Below are 20,898 nucleotides of genomic sequence, written 5' to 3'. Positions count from 1 at the left end.
GCACAAGGGGATTCACTTTGGGATTATAACAATATTTGTGGTATTATATTTATGTTTCTTCCAATGACTCAAACACGTTATTTGAACTGGTCATTCTCCACATCCCAAATACATCCTGAATTCCCACTTAAACAATAGCTTTCAGGTGAATGGAATGATCAAATTGCATGATGAGGAAGGGGTATGAATGTAACAGCTAGATTTTTGACTGTAGGATTGATTGGAGCCAGTGCCACATGGTTTCCCACACTAAGAAGAGCTGAAATATGCCTGTATAAGGTTGTCATAGTAAGAAGTCTCGCAACACCAGGTTAAAGTCCAACAGGTTTATTTGGTAGCAAATACCATAAGCTTTCGGAGCGCTGCCCCTTCGTCAGATGGAGTGGTTATCTGTTCTCAAACAGTGCAAACAGACACAGAAATCAAATTACAGAATACTGATTAGAATGCAAATCTCTACAGCCAGCCAGGTCTTAAATGTACATACAATGTGGGTGGAGGGAGCATTCAACACAGGTTAAAGAGATGTGTATTGTCTCCAGACAGAATAGTCAGTGAAATTCTGCAAGCCAGGGAGGCAAGCTGTGGGGGTTACTGATAATGTGACATAAATCCAACATCCCGGTTCAGGCCGTCCTCATGTGTGCGGAACTTGGCTATCAGTTTCTGCTCAGCGACTCTGCGCTGTCGTGTGTCGTGAAGGCCGCCTTGGAGAACGCTTACATGAAGATCCAAGGCTGAATGCCCATGACTGCTGAAGTGCTCCCCCACAGGAAGCGAACAGTCTTGCCTGGTGATTGTCGAGCGGTGTTCATTCATCCGTTGTCGTAGCGTCTGCATGGTTTCCCCAATGTACCATGCCTCAGGACATCCTTTCTTGCAGTGTATCAGGTAGACAACGTTGGCCGAGTTGCAAGAGTATGTACCGTGCACCTGGTAGATGGTGTTCTCACGTGAGATGATGGCATCCGTGTCGATGATCCGGCACGTCTTGCAGAGGTTGCTGTGGCAGGGTTGTGTGGTGTCATGGTCACTGTTCTCCTGAAGGCTGGGACAACGGATGAATGAACACCGCTCGACAATTACCAGGCAAGACTGTTCTCTTCCTGTGGGGGAGCACTTCAGCAGTCACGGGCATTCAGCCTTGGATCTTCAGGTAAGCGTTCTCCAAGGCGGCCTTCACGACACACGACAGCGCAGAGTCGCTGAGCAGAAACTGATAGCCAAGTTCCGCACACATGAGGACGGCCTGAACCGGGATGTTGGATTTATGTCACATTATCAGTAACCCCCACAGCTTGCCTCCCTGGCTTGCAGAATCTCATTGACTGTTCTGTCTGGAGACAATACACATCTCTTTAACCTGTGTTGAATGCTCCCTCCACCCACATTGTCTGTACATTTAAGACCTGGCTGGCTGTAGAGATTTGCATTCTAATCAGTATTCTGTAATTTGATTTCTGTGTCTGTTTGCACTGTTTGAGAACAGATAACCACTCCATCTGACGAAGGGGCAGCGCTCCGAAAGCTTATGGTATTTGCTACCAAATAAACCTGTTGGACTTTAACCTGGTGTTGTGAGACTTCTTACTGTGCTTACCCCAGTCCAACGCCGGCATCTCCACATCAAGGTTGTCATAGGCATGTCTGCCAGCCAGGTGAGCAGCTACAACCAACCTGGCTCCTCTTCTGAGGTGTCCTCTTTCTGCAATACAGTGCTGGGCTTGGTACAGTCATTCTGCTGACCCTTGACGGGCCCGCACTTAAGGTGCCCCCAGGTCTATCCAGGCTACTAAATCACATCTTTAGCAACCAAATGGCTTGCTCAATGATCGCCCTAATGGTCATGAGGCTCTGTTGCAGATCCACTCCGTATCAGGGGTAGGGTTCCTCACAGGAGTCATCAAATAGGTTCTGACAAAAGCTCTTGGCTCCAAGGAGCCATTCGCTCGCACTGTGTGATGGTGCAAACACCTGTGGGAGATGTGGCTGCGGCAGAATGAATGAGTCATGGCTACTTCCAGGATAGTGGTCAGATACAAGTTGAATATTGACGAAACAGAATCTCTTCTGATGACTAAATATTGCAGGCTACCTGGGATGCCTTGATTGCCAAATGAATACAATCTACTGTTCACCGTACCTGAGAGTACTCAGCCACTGAGCAAATTTAACAGCCTTCTGTCTCTGACTGGCCTCATGTTAAAGTGGCAGCTTTGTCAACAAGACATTGGCCACCTGAGACATGAACATGCAACTGATGGTGAAAGCATGGAGATGACACCAGCAGATCCCCAGAAACAGCCAGAGACAATCAATGGCAATGATTGTCCACCTATCTCGCTTGGAAGGAAGTCTTGTTCCAGGTGGCTGCACATAAGAACATAAGAACTAGGAGCAGGAGGAGGCCATTTGGCCCCTCGAGCCTGCTCCACCAATCAATAAGATCGTGGCTGATCTTTTTGTGGACTCAGCTCCACTTACCCACCCGCTCACCATAACCCTTAATTCCTTTACTGTTCAAAAATTTATCTATCCTTGCCTCAAAAACATTCAATGAGGTAGCCTCAACTGCTTCACTGGGCAGGGAATTCCACAGATTCACAACCCTTTGTGTGAAGAAGTTCCTCCTCAACTCAGTCCTAAACCTACTTCCCCTTATTTTGAGGCCATGCCCCCCTAGTTCTAGTTTCACCTGCCAGTGGAAACAACTTCCCTGCTTCTATCTTATCTATTCCCTTCATAATCTTATATGTTTCTATAAGATCTCCCCTCATTCTTCTGAATTCCAATGAGTATAGCCCCAGTCTACTCAGTCTCTCCTCATAAGCCAACCCTCTCAACTCCGGAATCAACCTAGTGAATGTCCTCTGCACCCCCTCCAGTGCCAGTATATCCTTTCTTAAGTAAGGAGACCAAAACTGTACACAGTAATCCAGGTGCGGCCTCACCAGCACCTTATACAGCTGCAACATAATCTCGCTGTTGTTAAACTCCATCCCTCTAGCAATGAAGGACAAAATTCCATTTGCCTTCTTAATTACCTGCTGCACCTGCAAACAAACTCCTTGAGATTCCTGCACAAGGACACCCAGGTCCCTCTGCATAGCAGCATGCTGCAATTTTTTACCATTTAAATAATAGTGCATTTTGCTGTTATTCCTACCAAAATGGATGACCTCACATTTACCAACATTGTACTCCATCTGCCAGACCCTCGCCCACTCATGTAGACTATCTATATCCCTTTGCAGACTTTCAACGTCCTCTGCACACTTTGCTCTTCCACCTATCTTAGTGTCATCTGTGAATTTTGACACACTACACTTGGTCCCCAACTCCAAGTCATCTGTGTCAATCGTAAACAATTGCGGTCCCAACACTGATCCCTGAGGCACACCACTAGTCACTGATCGTCAACCAGAAAAACACCCATTTACCCCCACTCTTTGCTTTCTGTTAGTTAACCAATCCTCTATCCATGCTAATACATTACCTGTAATACTATGCACCTTTATCTTACGTAGCAGTCTTCATGTCAGTAATGGCTCGACATGAAAACCTGAGCTTCCTGAGGCACTGTTGCTCAGACACATCCAGGAAGCTAATACTTTGTCTGTTTACCTGGTGCTGTGGATATCACCCATTTTGAGCTGAAGTTATGTGTCCATCACTCTGTCTTGTGGAATGGCATGTGACTGCAGAGAAGTTAGCTGCTATTTGCTTCTGCTAGGGTGGCTCCTGTGGCTGCTCTTCTTGTTCCTCATCAGAGGTTAACGCTGCAGCTGCATAAGCTGTTCCCATGCTGCAGTGATGACTCTCAGCAGGGAAATTCAAATCAACGTGAGTAAAGTCCAGGATTCAGAAAACAAGTGCTTTGAACATAAGCCTTTCACATAAGCAGGGCAACAGCTATGCACCTTCAATGTTGTCAGTTTCATTGATCAATGAATCCACACTCTCACTGTTTTGACACTGGTGAGTTTCACCCAGCTCTGGAAACCTGTGCTCTAGTTTTTAAAGCTCGAAACATAGTTTAAATCCACAATTGATGGATCATTTAAATAAATTACCCAACATGCCTCCAAACCTGCCACAGAAAAAGCTGGAAGTGGATGGGATCATTTTCAGGGATTTAACCCCGGTCCACAATCAAACATACCTCAACCTTTGTGTGTCTACCTTATCCAAACCTGTCACAATTCTGTACACCACGAAATCTCCCTGCTTTCCTCCGCGAACAATTTAATCTTGTCACTAAAATTCCTCATCGCCTCTGCAATCTCTCAAGGACCCTCACATCCTTCCTTAAGTTGGCAATATAGTTTGCTTGAAGCACCTGAAGATGACATTTTTCTTTTTGCACCTACCTATTACCTCATTGTTGCAATTCTGACGAGAGAACATTCTGAAGGCTGCTGTAAGTTTTTTATGAAAAGTAAAAGCTTTTGGGGTGACATGGTGGTTAACACTGCTGCCGCACAGTACCAGGCATCCGGGTTTAGTTCTGGCCTTGGGTGACTGTCTGTGTGGAGTTTGCACATTCTCCATGTCTATTTGGATTTCCTCCAGGTGCTCTGGTTTCCTCCCACAGTCCAAAGATGTGTAGGTTAGGTGGATTGACCATGTTAAATTACCCCCTTAGTATCCAAAAACGTGTAGGTTAGGTAGATTACCCATAGTAAATGTGCAGGGAGGGGAGTGGGCCTCAGTAAGATGCAATTTCGGAGAGTTAGTGCAGACTGGATGGGCCAAATGGCCTCCTCCTGCACTGTAGGGATTCTATGGTTCTAACTGTGTAACTGCAATCACATTGACAGGAAAATGAATGAAGCCAACTACAGATAGGGGATTTTAATATAAAGTAACATAATCATGCAAACATGTTATAAACTATTGTACTATTTAAGCATCTGTCAAATTTTACTGTGCTTCAGTTCCTCCATTTAACTGTAATACTTTGGATACACATCAACTTGGCTCAGTGGCAACATGTTTACCGACAGAAGGCTTAAACTATACTCCTCAATTTGAGCATGTATCTGTATGGGCATTCGTCCCATTATATTGAGAAAGTGCTATACTATTGGAACGGCTATCTTTTGGATGAAGCATTAAAACAATGCCCTATGTGCCTTTACCTCATCTTCAAGCCGAAAAGGCACTTCACGTACAATACAAGTATTTTGGATTGAATGGAATTTATTTTAAGAATGTAGGACGACTTTGCCAGTAATCAATTTTATTAAAAAATAATCAAGATTATATATTTGTAATTTTAAAATGGATTCCCATCTACTTTCTTAAAAAAAAAGTAACATATCAAGAGTTTGTGTTCATCTCACCTGCCTCCGGAATTTTCTCATCCCACGATCTGATTTTTCCAGCTCATTCTTCAGTTCATCAACTGTAACTTGAAGATCCAGTATTCTGGAAAAGAAAATCACAAAAAGGTACAAGTAAAGTTCAAATGAAGATTACCGTCTCCCTTGAGATGAACAACAATATACTAGAGGAAGAACAAATCCAATAAAAAAGAAAAATCAGTTCATAAAAATCAAGAAAATAGGGCTTCTAGCATAAGGAGGCACAGTCTTAAACTTACTGAGTCATTTTGTGAAATTTCCAAAATCTCTCTCCAAAGGCTGGATAAAACTGTTATTGGGCAAGAATACAAGCATTATATATATCAGAGGCAGACAAACAAGAATCGAGGTAGAGTTCAGATTTGATTTCTGTGAATGGAACAGACTCATGAGGCTGAATTGGCTGACTTCCGTTCAACACCGTGCTGCGTTAGTACCTGCACCAATGAGTAAGGGTTACATTGCTTTCTGTACAATCACATCACAAATAATTAAAATCAAACCTAACCAAAAGTTAGAAAGTGGTTGTCTTGTCAAGCTTTTAATTAACATTAGAATATAACATTTGCATGCTTAAGTTGAGATCTTTTTCTATTAAAAATATATAAAGCATTATCAGTACAGAAAAATAGAAACTGGGGCCACATGGAATAAAAACAAATCAATTTCAAATTTGCTGTGTTAATTCATGACATCAAGGCAACTGCATTAAATAAGTAAAATTTAATGGAGATAACTGATTGCAGCACATTCATTTTATTATCTCTCCCAAAGAACTTCCAATCTACTGCAACATCAGTCATGGTAATCTGACTGCCAATCTACAGCACAAGATTTGCAATTATATTCTCACCCTTTCTGATAGTTAATCTGAATGTTATCAATTTAGTCTGCCCATACACAGTCTCATCATCTCATCTTTTCCTTTCCACTGGCCTCTTCTTATGCAGCATCCTTTCTATCACTTGTCGGAAGTATCAATATTCAGTCATAGTACTTGTGTTGCCCATTGCATTTTTTCAGCTGTAATATGCTCGATGATTGCATGAAGGAAAACGTATTTTTCAGGGTCTACAGAGCTGCCAAATCCGGTTGTGAATGGTAGCGAACAGTTAAATAACTAATCGGAGGGGGAGTATCCAAAAATATCCTCATCCTCAGTGATGGGTGAACTCAGAACATCAAACGACAAGGCTGAAGCAATGACAAACACCTTCAGCCAGAATAGCCAAGAGGATGATCCTTTTTGGTCTCCTTCCAAGGTGCCCAAAATCACAGTTACCAGTCTGCCGGTTTGATTTACTTCATCAATATAGAATCATAGAAACCCTACAGTACAGAAAGAGGCCATTCGGCCCATCGAGTCTGCACCGACCACAATCCCACCCAGGCCCTACCCCCATATCCCTACATATTTTACCTGCTAATCCCTCTAATCTACGCATCCCAGGACACTAAGGGGCAATTTCGCATGGCCAATCAACCTAACCCGCACATCTTTGGACTGTGGGAGGAAACCGGAGCACCCGGAGGAAACCCACGCAGACACGAGGAGAATGTGCAAACTCCACACAGACAGTGACCCAAGCTGGGAATCGAACCCAGGTCCCTGGAGCTGTGAAGCAGCAGTGCTAACTATTGTGCTACCGTGCCGCCCACAGTGGTATCAACTTCACATGGTATCAAGAAATGTCTGAAAGCACAGGCTACAATAAAGGCATTCTGCCCCGAAAACATATCAGCTGTAGTAGTGAAGACTTGTGCTCAAGAGCTAACTGTTCCCCCAACCAAGCTGTTCGAGTACAACTGCATTACTGGCACCTGCATTACTGTGGAAAATTGCCCAGATATGTCCTGTACATAAATAGCAAGACAAATCCAATCTGGTGAATTGCCACCCCAGTCTACTCACGATCATCGGCAAAGTGATGGAAGGCCAGTGAGAGGGCTATCAAGCTGCAGTTATACAGAAATAACCTGCTTATTGATGCTCAGTTTGGGTTACACCTGGGTCACTCAGCTCCTTGGGGCATTGGTGAGGCTACATTTGGAGTACTGTGCACGGTATGGGTTTCGTTACTTAAGGAACTATATAAATGTGTTAGAAACTGTTCAGAGATTTTACTAGACTAATAACAGGAATGAGCTGGGTGTCTTATGAGGAAAAGTTAGAGGTTTGGTTTGTATCCATTGGACTTTAAAGGAGTAAGAGGCGACTTGATTGCAACATTTAGGATCCTGAGGGATATTGACAGGGTGGATGCAGCGAAGATGTTTTCCATTGTTGAAGAATCATGAACTAGGGGTCACTTTGTAAAAAAAAAAGGTGCTTCTCAATTAGGATGTAATGAGGAGAAGTTCTTTCTCTCAGAGGGTCGAGAATCTCTGGACCTCACTTCCTCAAAAGACAATGGGAGCAGAATAGTTTTAAGGCAGAACTAGATAAATTAATGATTTACAGAGGCGAGGAAAGATTATCGGGGGTTGGCAGGAATATGAGGTTGAAGTTACAGTCAAATCAGCTATGATAATATTGAATGGTGGAGAAAGCTCGAGGGACCAAGTGGCCTCCTCTGCTCTTAATTCATATGTTCATATCCATCTGATATATCTACTTGAAACTATCTGTTGGGTTGAAGTCTGCACCTTGTTTTGGTAGGTGTCTTTATTCAGCTCACTGTTGGCGGGGAGGAAAGAATTCAAATGATGAGTTGTGATACATTCCATTGGCTGGTCAATAAAGCTGAAAGTTTATATATTGTTGTCACAAGTAGGCTTACATTACCACTGCAATTAAGTTATTGTGAAAACTCCCCAGATGCCTATCCGGATACACTGAGGGAGAATTTAGCATGGCCAATGCATCTGACCAGCACATCTTTTGGACTGTGGGATGAAAACGGAGCACCCGGAGGAAACCCACGCAGACACCGGGAGAACATGCAAACTCCACACAGACAGCGATCCAAGCCGGGAATTGAACCCGGGTCCCTGGCGCCGTGAGGCAGCAGTGCTAACTACTATGCCGCCCGATGGAGACTGAGTCACGCTTTTGTTAAACTACATAATGGCTGAAAAAGCATTGCAGATCGGAGGAGCTGCAACCTCAACCTAGGGTTGTGGCTGAATGCTGAACATAGCCATGGAGTCATGGAGCCTGATTTTAATCAAGCCCATACAACCATAATGGCAGAGTGAGGCCTTTCATGTTAACTGCCATTCTATTCACCCTGCTCCTTTTGTCAGCCTTATATTCCCCTTCAGTTCCCTTTTCAACTTATTGCTATTGATCTGATTCTTGCTTGAAGAATTCAGTTAACATACACTATCCACCCTCTTTTCCTGTTCCATCATATTTCCAACTCCCTTGTTGTCCAAGGAGCTCTGGCTTCAATCCCCTACCATTTCCCCTGTTGAATATACCTGACTTGCTCTTGAAGCATCTCTTCCTTTAAGATCACCCATTGTTCTTTTAGTTTTTCCTGTCAGTCTTTGGCTCCATTTTATCCTATCTAGATCTCTTGTCCTCTAACTGATGTTAACCGTCTTTCCATTTAGAAATTCGATTTTAGATTGCTCCTTGCTCTTCTCATTAATAGGTTAAACCTTATGATCACTTTTATTCAAGTTTCCACCACAGGCACTCGATTCCCCAGTTCCGATTCAGCATTGCTTCCTTCCCAGTTGGACGGAGAACATGTTGATAAAGGAAATCAACCTGAGCACATTTCAGAAATTTCTCCTCTTCTTATTATTTACTCTAACATGATCCTAATCAATATTAGGTAATTCAAATGTCACAATGTCATCACTCTATTGTTATTGCACATCTCTGTGTTTCCCTGCAGATTTGCTCATCCATCTTTCTCTCACTATTTGGGGGTCTTTAGTATACCCCTGCTGAGCTTGTTGACATTGAACTTGAGAAAATCTATCAGCAGAAACACTCCAAAACTTGAATAATGTTATTTATTAATTACTTATCTTTCTGAAAAAAATCCATTAATTTTTTATTGCTTTCACTAACTTGCAGTTCTTATTCTCCATTCACATCCATGTAAGTTCCACATGCTCCTGTGGATCATTTGTCAGCAAGGCATTTCTGGTGACTCCACTCTGCTCGACTGCTCTGTTGAATTAAGCCTATGAAAGCTCAGAACTCCTCATTTTGCACTCGGATGTGGGACACTATCCACTTTACCCTTATTATGGCTTTGATCCAAAACAATAACCTTGGACAATCACAGGCTCCATTTTAAACTGGCAATCTAATGTGCTAATTCACTGCCTTAATAATAAATTATTTCACTTATTAGGTTCTATATGAATTCAATTGATTTATTCAGTTATGAATGATAAATACCTATTATCAGCCACACTCAAGAGGTCCATAAAATAAGGTTCTTCAGTGTGAATTTGTGGTGCGGATGCAATTCCAGATGGAGGAATTGGTTGATCAATTTGCATTCGCTGCCGGCGAAATGGGATGGTGCGCTTTCTACCACCTGCAAAAGAAAAAGGATCATTTACTTTAAAAGTAAATCTCAAACACTAAGATTTATTGCAATATCCAGGTCTCTTCATTTTGTACTGTACATACGTTCCATGCTTGACACTGCACTAAGACTGATTTGCCAGATCCAGTTCCTGTAATTTAAGGTGCGGCTTTGAAATAACCTTGTGGTTTAATTAAACTGCTCCTCTGATTACTCTTCACATCTCTATAGTTTGACAACATTTCGACCCCAATCTCAGTTAACTTCCTCCATGCAGGAGTATACAAAATTCTTGGTAACTGGGTTACACGGGTCTATTTGTTCTATGATGTCATTATGTGACCTAACTTTCTGTGATGCAATATTATTTGCTGAGCATTAACTTGACTTTAGTGTTATTGTGATGGCTTAGTTGCAAGGTCATATTTTGTTCAGTTTTTCTAATCCACATATTTGTATCTACAATCTTCCACAATATAATTAACCAGGACTTAGAGTAGCACTTACAGTTCATTAGTGCTACAATTATCAAGAATGGATCCCATCAAATCAGAATCAAAGCTCTGCAGTGACAAAAGTAGTAAAAAAATGGTCACATACCAATAATTCAGTGGCTCCTACTCGAAGACTTATCTCGTAATCTACCACTCGGAAATTGTGCACACAAAGGTGTGTAGGTGTAGGCATAACTATCATCAGCATGGATACCAGAGAGCTCAGTGAAAGAGACATTCATTGAGCAAGGAGAAGCTACTGGTTCCAGACAGCTCAATGAATAGGCAGTGGCCATGGGAAAGTCAGGCAGAAGCTACTAGAACCTATTGTCCCCATGCTGTCAGAGAACATCTGTAATTGGTCAAGGAATATGACATTTGCTAATGATGAATGACCTGTAATAATGATGATTGGCTTATCATGAGCCAGAGGGCGGGTAAAATGTCTTTTGGAAAATGTATAATTATGCCACCATGATGTAACTTCAGAGAAGTGCTGGACCATCCAACTCCTTCTCTCCCAGCGTGCATTGCTAAATAAAGAACATCTTTCACCAGGATACTGTGGTCGCGGGTCTTTGTATTAGCTAAAGTTGAGCTCAATATTTCTGAAAAAACCCATACATTTCTGAATTCCCTACTGGATCACATGATGATTATCTTATATTAATAGCTCTAGTTATGCTCTTCCCCACAAGAGGAAACCTTTTCTCTGTATCCACACTCTCAAAACCACTCATAATTTTAAAGGTCTCTATTAGGTGACCCATGAATTTTCTTTCTTCAAAATAAAAGAGTCCCAGCCTGTCAATCCTTTCCTGTATGTATAACCATGCATTTCTGGTATAATTCTTGTAAATCATTCTCTGTACCATCTTCAGTGGCCTCTATATCGTTTTCATCATATGGTGACCAGGACTGCACACAGCATCCTATCCATGGTCTAACTAAGATTCATATTAAGCTGAGCATAACCCCGCCTACTTTTCAATTCTATTTCTCCAGAAATAAAACTTGTGTGGTTGTTTTTTATGGCCTTGCTGACCTGTGACATAACCTTTTGTGATTAGCGCATTTGTACTTTGAGATCCCTTTTGTTCTCTACCTGCACCTTTCAACTAATAACTGAGCTCTATTATTCTTACCAACTCACATTTATGTGTCGATCTTCATTTGCCAATTATTTGTCCATTCTTCAAGTTTATATTTATTATGTATTTTGCAGCAGTCCTCCTCTAGATTTATTTCCCCCCATTTGTTTTCACCCACAAATTTAGAAATAGTGGGTGGGATTTTACGGCCTCGCTCGACCCGAGACTGGAAAATTCCACCCGAGGACAATGGACCTTCCCACCGTCCACCCCTCGTTTCCCATGTTGGGTGGGGCGGTAGAATTCCGGCGCATGTTTTTGATTTTAAAGTCCAAATTGTTAACTTAAATTGTGAACAGCTGTTGTCCCAGCATTGATCACTGCGGAGCATCATTTCCCACTTTCTGCCATTCTGAATAACTATCCTTATTTTACCCACTGTTTTCTGTCTTCAAGCCAGCTAGCGATCCACATTCTCTGACTGTACTCGCATGTCTGTTATGGAGTACGTTATTAAAGGCCTTTTGAGAATCTAGCTAAGTTACTATTCCTATTGTCTACTCTCTTTATTACCTCCTCAAAGAATTCAAAAAGATTGGTCAAGTGTTACTATCCTTGTCGAGACCAATAACTTTTTAGGTCATGACAGTCCTGATGATGTAGCTTCCCAGAGTTCCTTGTTAACCAGGAAACCTGGTTTATGACCACTGATACAAACTCTTTAGCATGCCTGAGCTAAAACTGTTCATACAGTTTAAAGGATCCAATCCCTTTCAGCTTGCTTACACATTGTTTCACCAAGAGCATCGTGAATTAAATTTTCTTCCTGCTGCCAAACAGAAAACCGAACAATTTGTAGAGAGTTTTGCTTGCTTCCTCTCACTCAAATTCTGTGTTCTGAACAGTCTTTGTTTCTCCCGCAACTGAGTTTGCTGCAGGACACAAGCTGTAATTGGATCTCCCAATTAGTTGTCTATTTTCCTTGGCCTTTTAACTTTCACCCCCATAGAAGCCTCAGGTCGCACAGGCATTTCTTCGAACTAAAATGCTTGCCAGAAGGTCCACCTGCTTCAGTTCCCTAGAGTTTCACTTTCAAAATAAAGGTACATATCATAACAAAAATAGAGGCCTTTCCCCAGAGTAAGGGTCATCACAAAAACTAGATCATAGCTCAGTGTTTCTAGCCATAATTTTAATTTAATACATTAATGTGGTACATTGTTCCTCAGTGCCCAGCAGCACAATAATGGCAACCAAATCGTTATATTCACATTTTCTTTGAAGGAAATAAATAAAAATCATAAAGAAAATAGTATTCTTACCTGGAGTTTGTACAACTGCTTGCAGGTTTTTCTCTTGTAGCTGCTGGATCTTTTCAGTCTTTGCTTTACTCTCCTTCTCTAGAGATCGCACTTTATGCACATACTGGTTATTTAAGAACTTTAGGTCTGCTGTGTCATGCTCCAACTTTCTAATGGTGCGTTTTAAATCTTCACGTAAAAGGAATAAAAAAAAGAAAAATAAATAAAATCACATATCTTAACACAGCAGCCAGTCAAATTGGTCACAATAAAAGTATGAAGATCAGTGGAGAAATGACCTGACAATTTGCAGTGATTAACCATAGATCTTGCCAGCAGCATTTTTTTTGGATCACTTTGAGAAGGGAATGAGAAGAGGCAAGTGATGGGGACAGGTACCTGACATCACACACATGGGCTAGGGTGACAACCTACGTACCACTCCAGCCAGTCGATTAAAACAAGACCGATGAAGGCCTTGTACTGCAACCAGCCAGTGTCTTTCCCAGTAGAGGCATGTCATAGTCACAACCTGAAACATGGGCTGTGCCTCTGTGGAATCTTCAGGAACTGTCCTTTATGTATTTAGAATTGACCCTGATGAACTGTTATAATGGAGTCAAATGACCTTTGTTTATTCAACACAGACTATCAAGCTCGGGGGGGGAAAGAAACCTCCCGAGTGTGAACATATCCAGAGAACACCCCTCTATAGAATTCATGTCTGCCTTTATTTGAAGCTTAGTCAAAACACCAAGTCAACAGACTCCTAGATTTTATGTCTCCAGCTTTGGAATTTAACAAAATAAAGTCAACGAAACCAGTTACTCACAATTTAACTGTGAAAGACCACCATCCATCTCTAGCGTAGCTATGGCTTTGAATTTCCTAACTAATCTGCTTCGACAATGCCAGCATTGGTCATGTGATCAAAGAGATGCAAATTTAGAAAAGGCAGTGCCAGCTTTGCCTTTAAGAACCATCAGTCGTCAAGCAATCTGAATCAGGCCCTGAAACTTCATAACCGACTGCAAACCCTTCACTTTACAAGACCCTCACTTGTGTGTGTGTGCACGCAGAGTGGATTGTGTTAATTTGCTGTAAGTGTGTGAGAAGAAATAATTTTTTTTTAAGACTCACAAAAGCTTGCTGCTGAATTATTTAATTGGAATACACACTCCAAGGGTAAGAAAAGACACATTTCTTTCCATATGAAACATACGCATGACAGGCAGTAAGAGAGCACATACATTTTGTTGCTGACACCAGGAAGCAGCAGAGGATTTCACATGGAAACATGCTCTTTGAAGGAGCATAGCATGGAAGAGCAACGCTATTTACAAATATACCAGCTAGTTTGTAAGGGTAGATAATGGAAATTATACCAAACTGACAGCAATGAGAGAAAATGCAGTACATGAAGGTTGGATGGTGCAATTTTCATTCACATAGCATTTAAATGCAGCAAAAGTTTGCAAAATATTTCACAGGTAGAGGTCATAATCAAAGCAGGACTAAAGGAGGAGTTAGAGGCACAATATTCGAAGAGGGAGATGTTAAAGAGACTTTTAAAGGTGTAGGAAAAAATAGGGAGCTTTAGAGGAAAAGACAGTACACTTCTTAGCCTCCAGGTTTAGCAACTCCAATTTTCTCATGGCAAGCCTCCCATCCTCCAAAAACCAACTCATCCAAATCTGTATCCTAGCCTAACACCAATTCCCACTAAACCGATCACTCAACTTCCCTTCCTGGTCCCCATTTTAGCTGATATTGTTAACTCTTCTCGGTCTTTAGGTACTGTCCCAATCTCATCTTCAAATGTGCCATCATCACACATCTCCTCAAAAAAAAAGCCCTCGATTCCCCCTTCTTTGCTAACTTCTGCTACACTCCAACCTCCCTTTGCTCTCCGAAGTCCTTAAATGTGTCATTCACCTGCCAAATCCGTGCACCTTTCCCAGAATTCCAGATATGAATCCTTTGATCAGGTTTCCATCCCTGCCACAGCACCAAAATGACTTTTACCAAAGGACTGCAACGAAAGCAAACCATTCCTCCTCGTCCTCTTGACCTGTCTGCAGCCTTTGTCATGTGGACCACGCCATCTGCCTCCAACATTGGGTGGCTCCATTCTTAACTATCTAAATGTAGCCAGAAAATTAGCTGCAAAAGTTTATCTTTTCATGTTGAACCACTAGACTTTTGTGTTCCCCCTAGATCTTGACCCTCTCTTGCATCACATTTACAACATCATCTGAAATCATGGTATCCACTTTCACATGTATGCTGACGACATCCAGGTTTACCTCACTACCACCTGTTTTGGCTCTTTCACTGTCTCAAAATTATCAGATGTACATCTAACATCTAGTGCTGAATGAGCAGAAATTTCCCCCAATTAAATACTGAGAAAACTGAAGCCATTATTTTCATTCCCTGGTACATTATTTCCTAATTACTGACTCCAGCCCTCTTCCTGGTAGTTGCCTGTAATTAACCCAATCTAACCGTAACTTTGCTCTCATACTTGACCCCGACGTAAACTTCCAACCACATAACCAAACCATCACAAAGTCTGCCTATATCCATTTCTGTAGCATCATCTGACTCTGCCCTGCCATAGCTCATCTACGCCTCATCCAGCATTGGCTACCTCTAGACTTAACTATTCCAAAGCAGTTCTGGCTGATCTCCCACATTCTACCATTCTTCGCTTCCACATCCTCAGCTGTAGCAAGTCCAGCTCACCCAACATTCTTGCCCATTGCAGTGTTCTGTAGAACACACCTGTGAAATGAGGTGAGGTTTGTTATTTACATTAGTTACATTAAAGCTCTATAAATAAGTTAAATGTCCTTAATACTCACTTCTTTGATCAAGCTTTTGGTAATCCCAATTAATGCCTCATTCTTTGATTAAGTATCCACTTTTGTCTGATTAGCCTTTTTTGAGGTATCTTTGAACAATCTGCTATGTTAAAGGTGCTTTTTAAATACAAGCTGCTATTAAAGAATCGTTTAAGATTTGTGCAGACAAAATAATTCCCATTTGTCTACAAAAAAAAGCAATATTGTTACATCAAGTGCTTTAAAAATTGGCTCATTCATACCTTTGATATGTTCATCCGACTCTTCCTTGAGTTTCAGTAATTCCTGGTGGAGCTTGTTGTTCTCTTGGACAAGATGTGCATTCTCAGCTCTGTACGGTTCAAGTACAGAGTCCAAGTTCTTGCTCTCTTTTTCCGTTTTCCCAGATGATAGTTTGGCATTGCGAAGGCTTTCTGTTGTGTGCACCAAATCACTGCAACATATTAGCTATTGTTTAGAACGCTGCACAGTGATGGAGATATCTTCTAAACTACAAACAGCAGTAGCTTCTTTAAAACTTACAGAAGTGCAGGAGCCTTTTTATTGCATTATTTTCCATTTTCATCAAGGCATAATCATTGATTTGATTTCATTTCTACTACATATATTTTTTAAAAAACACTTCCTAGGCAGTCCCTCGAGGTCGAGGATGACTTGCCCCCACACTCAAAGTGAGTTCTCATGTGACAGTGGAGTCCAATGCACAATCTAGTCTCTATCACAGGTGGGGCAGAGAGTGGGTGGGAGGAGTGGGTGGATGGGGTGCCCAGGTTGCCTCCCGGGTTTTATGTTTCCGTCTTGAGACTTTCTCAAGCCCATTTAAAAATGTTACCTGAAAAGCCAGAGCCGCAGACCACACAGGCTCAGGTCAGAGCTTCCCACAAGCTGTTGTGTGTTCGGGTAGTGTGGGGGCGGTGTAGAAGAAGAGTTAGAGGGTCGATTACATAGAGGATGGGGAGAGGGGCCTTACGAAGCTTACAATTATCAAACCTAGTTTGCTTTGAAGTCCAGTCTTGCTCTTCCTAATTTAAAAATAATTCAGGGAGTTCGCAACTTTTGCAAATTTACAATGAAAGATAAAGGAGGTCCTCTGAACTTCTGAAGCTGGGCTTCTCAAATTAATCACAAGCCTCTCAAGGAAAACATTGCTCAAGACATTTCAAAAGCACAAAAACGATGATATCAATGTTGTTTGTAAACTTTGTATTTTATTGTGAGTTTTATTTCCATAGCTTAGAGGAGAAACAAAGATTTTAAAAAATACTTTGAATGATTGTTTGAGTTTTTCCTTTGAGGTTTTTAGCAGCTCTTGCTGATTGTCAATTCTTAATTGGTTTTGCATGTTCCCAGTGGTTTTCATTTGAAGTTTATTTACTTGTTGCTATGTTTGATTGGTATTTTGTCAATTGTTTCAATCTGTTTTACATAAATTTGAAATTTCAGCCTCTCAAGCATAAGCATGGAACAAAATTTACGGATAGGAAATGTGACATTCAAGTGTGCTGGAAAAAATGGGTATCTATTTGGATTAGTAGTAAAATTACTGCACAACTGGTCATTTTACCAGTAACAATACAATGCTATAGATTACTTTTTAAAGGAAGGAAATTACAATGTTTTGAAATGTGACATATGTAGTGTTTTCCTACATAGAATGATCCTCTCAATTGGTCTGAAAAAAATACAGCAGAGCAAAGGACATATGAATGTTCTTCAAAATACCTGAAAAGCTTTTCCACCAATGGGAGTGTCTCGATCCCGAGGGGCTGCCTGTAGCCAAGTTGATCTAAACGCTTTCGCAGGTTTATAAACTTCCTCTCTGAAGTGGTGGTCATTTTAAGAAATGTTTTGCTGCAAATTTAGGTAAAATCCTAGACATTAAACAAGAAGTATAATGCAAAAGTGACCAAAACAGATGCACGCACAACATTAAAGGAATATGAATCTCAAGAAAGCATTCCACCCTTCTACCAAGCTTTCCAGATGCCATCTAATGGTCATAGCAAGAACTAAGAATCTGCAATAAGGACATGACCAACAAAGACCTTAGAACAAACAGAAAAGTCTATAACACAATGGAAGATAATCACTACAGAGCTCTGGCACCTATAATCCAAGAATGGAATGTTCTATAGAAAGATAAATCTATTTATTTGTTCATCTCTCAAAGAGGTAGAAACACATGATAAATTTGAAGGAGATTGGTTGATGAATGCTCTGTAAAGAGGGGCTTACCACTAGAAATAGGAATATTAATGGGTGCTGTGAAGGTCATCAACATTAGGATGTTATTAGAAATGAGAGATTACAGTTAAAGACAGCTGGGAAGTTCAAGATTTTCTTGCTAGGCCAGAGAAAATTCGAGAATGAAATGTTAAAACCAGGAGAGTTACGATATGATTAATTGTTTCCACTGATCGACAAGAATTTTTAAAACACTTGTTTAAGGGATCTGGGAATACAGGTACAGAATTCCCTAAAAGTGACGTCACAGGTGGATAGGGTCATAAAGAGTGCCTTTGGTACATTGGCCTTTATAAATCGGAGTATCGAGTATAAAAGTTGGAGTGTTATGGTAAGGTTATATAAGGCATTGGTGAGGCCGAATTTGGAGTATTGTGTACAGTTTCGGTCACCTAGTTACAGGAAGGATGTAAATAAGATTGAAAGAGTGCAGAGAAGGTTCACAAGGATGTTGCCAGGACTTGAGAAGCTGAGTTACAGAGATTGAATAGGTTGGGACTTTATTCCCTGGAGCGTAGAAGATTGAGGGGAGATTTGATAGAGGTGTATAAGATTTTGATGGGTATAGATAGAGTAAATGCAAGCAGGCTTTTTCCGCTGAGGCTAGGGGAGAAAAAAACCAGAGGGCATGGGCTAAGGGTGAAAGGAGAAAAGTTTAAAGGGAATATTAGGGGGGGCTTCTTCACGCAGAGAGTGGTGGGAGTGTGGAATGAGCTGTCGGATAAAGTGGTAAATGCGGGGTCACTTTTAACATTTAAGAAAAACTTGGACGGGTTCATGGATGAGAGGGGTGTGGAGGGATATGGTCCAAGTGCAGGTCAGTGGAACTAGGCAAAAAATGGTTCGGCACAGACAAGAAGGGCCAAAAGGCCTGTTTCTGAGCTGTAATTTTCTATGGTTCTAAAATTTATTTATTAGTGTCACAAGTAGGCTGACTGCAATGAGGTGACTATGAAAATCCCTAGTCGCCACACTCCAGCGCCTGTTCGGGTACACTGAGGGAGAATTTAGCATGGCCAATGCACCTAACCAGCACATCTTTCAGACTGTGGGAGGAAACCAGAGCACCCAGAGGAAACCCACACAGACATGGGGAGAGTGTGCAGACTCCATACAGACAGTGACCCAGGCTGGGAATCGAACCCAGGTCCCTGGCACTGAGAGGCAGCAGTGCTAACCGCTGTGCGACCTGATGTTCATAGGGTGTGGGCATTGCTGGCTAGATCAGCAGTGGTTGACCATTCCCAATTGCCCTTGAGAAGGTGGTGGTGAACTGCCTTCTTGAACACTTCAGTTTGGGTTGTAGCAATAGTGCTGATAGGAAGAGTTTCTAGAAGTTTGATCCAGCAACAGTGAAGAAATGGTGATATAGTTCCAAGTCGGGATGGTGTGGGGCTTAACTTGAAGATGGTGGTGCTCCCATGGAGCTGCTGCCTGTGTCCTTCTAGATGGGAGAGATCACGGGTTTTGAAGGTGTTGTCAAAGGAGACTTAGGGAGTTCTGTAATGCATCTTGTAGATGGTACACACAGTTGCCACGTGCATCGGTGGCCAAGGGAGTGAATGGTTAAGACAGTGGATGGGTGTCATTCTAGTGGGGTGTTTTTTATTGAATGGTGTTCAGCTTCTTGTGCCGTTAGAGCTGCACTCATCCAGGCAAGTGGACAGTATTCTATCACACTCCTGACTTGAGCCTTGCATATGGTGGTCAGGCTTTCAGGAGTCAGGAGATGAGCTATTCTCTACAGAATTTCCAGCCCCTGATCTGTTCTTGCAGTCACAGTATTTATGTGGCTTATTTATTTATTGGTGCAGTTCAGGTTCTGATCAATGGTAACTGCCTGGATGTTGATAGTGGGAGATTCCCCGGGTACTCGGGTTTCCTCCCACAGTCCAAAGATGCGCATATTAGGGGGATTCGCCATGCTACATTGCCCCTTAGTGTCCAAAGATGTGGCGGTTAGGGGTATTAGCCATGGTAATTGCACAGAGTGGAGGGGAGGGCCTGGATGGGATGCTTTTTCGGAGGGTTGGTGCAGTCTTGGTGGGTTGAATGGTCTCTTTCTGCACTGTAGAGGTTCTATGGATTCAGTAATATAATTGAATGTCAATGGGAAATGGTTAGATTCTCTCTTGTTGGGGATGGTCAATGCCTGTGGTACTTGCGGCACGGTCGCACAGTGGTTAGCACTGCTGCCTCACAGCATCAGGGACCCAGGTTTGATTCCCGGTTTGGGTCACTGTCTGTGTGGAGCTTGCATGTTCTCCGTGTCTGCATGGGTTTCCTTCAGGTGCTCAGGTTTCCTACCAGCGTCCAAAGATGTGCAGGTTAAGCCAATTGGCCATGCTAAATTCTCCCTCAGTGTTCCCGAACAGGCACCGGAGTGTGGCGACTAAGGGATTTTCACAGTAACTTCATTGCAGTGTGAATGTAAGCCTATTTGTGGCTAATAAATAAACTTGAAAAACTTTGCGTGGCACAAATGTTACTTGCCACTTGTCAGCCCAAACCTAGATATTGTCCAGGTCTCACTGTACATGGACACGGATTGCTTTAAAACCTGAGGAATCATAAATGTTGCTGAACATTGTACATGATTGCACAATCATCAGCAAACATCCCCACTTCTGACGTTGTGATGGAGGGAAGGTCATTAATGAAGCAGCTAAAGATTATTGGGCCCAGTACAACACCATGAGAAACTCCTGTAGTAATGCTCCAGGCATTGTGTCAACATGACATGAAAAGAAATCCAAAATTTTATTTTTTTTGGCTATGTTTAAAATGGACTTCCTGATTAACTAAAAGATGGCTGCGACAAGTCATATGACCACAGGATTGGTCCTTTATTCTGGAAGCTACCAACAGTAGTAACATGAACAAAAAAAAAATCCTCTTTTAGCCTGTGGTCCAGTTCAGCTGCAACACTGGCATCTACCCAGCAATGTGGAAAATTGCCCAGGCATGTCCTGTCCACAAAAGCAGGACAGATCCAACCCAGCCAATTACCCCATCAGCCTACTCTCGATCATCAACTAA

At 42.0% G+C, this 20,898-nt stretch overlaps 1 protein-coding gene across 1 annotated transcript in view; it reads right to left on the bottom strand.

Moving 5' to 3' along the window:
* Positions 1 to 20,898, bottom strand: part of cep135 (centrosomal protein 135) — a 106,905-nt gene that overhangs the window by 73,205 nt on the left and 12,802 nt on the right. Inside the window, exons 2-6 of the mRNA XM_078217396.1 lie at positions 17,338 to 17,486; positions 15,858 to 16,048; positions 12,770 to 12,937; positions 9,730 to 9,871; positions 5,346 to 5,430 (exon numbers count right to left, since the gene is read on the bottom strand). Coding sequence (XP_078073522.1) covers positions 5,346 to 5,430; positions 9,730 to 9,871; positions 12,770 to 12,937; positions 15,858 to 16,048; positions 17,338 to 17,450 — 699 coding nt within the window. The 5' untranslated portion in view covers positions 17,451 to 17,486. The remainder of the gene's footprint in view (positions 1 to 5,345; positions 5,431 to 9,729; positions 9,872 to 12,769; positions 12,938 to 15,857; positions 16,049 to 17,337; positions 17,487 to 20,898) is intronic.

This window comes from Mustelus asterias, chromosome 1 (genome assembly GCF_964213995.1).
Source record: "Mustelus asterias chromosome 1, sMusAst1.hap1.1, whole genome shotgun sequence".
NCBI lineage: Eukaryota > Metazoa > Chordata > Chondrichthyes > Carcharhiniformes > Triakidae > Mustelus > Mustelus asterias.
This window is presented reverse-complemented; position numbering and strand designations above follow the sequence as displayed.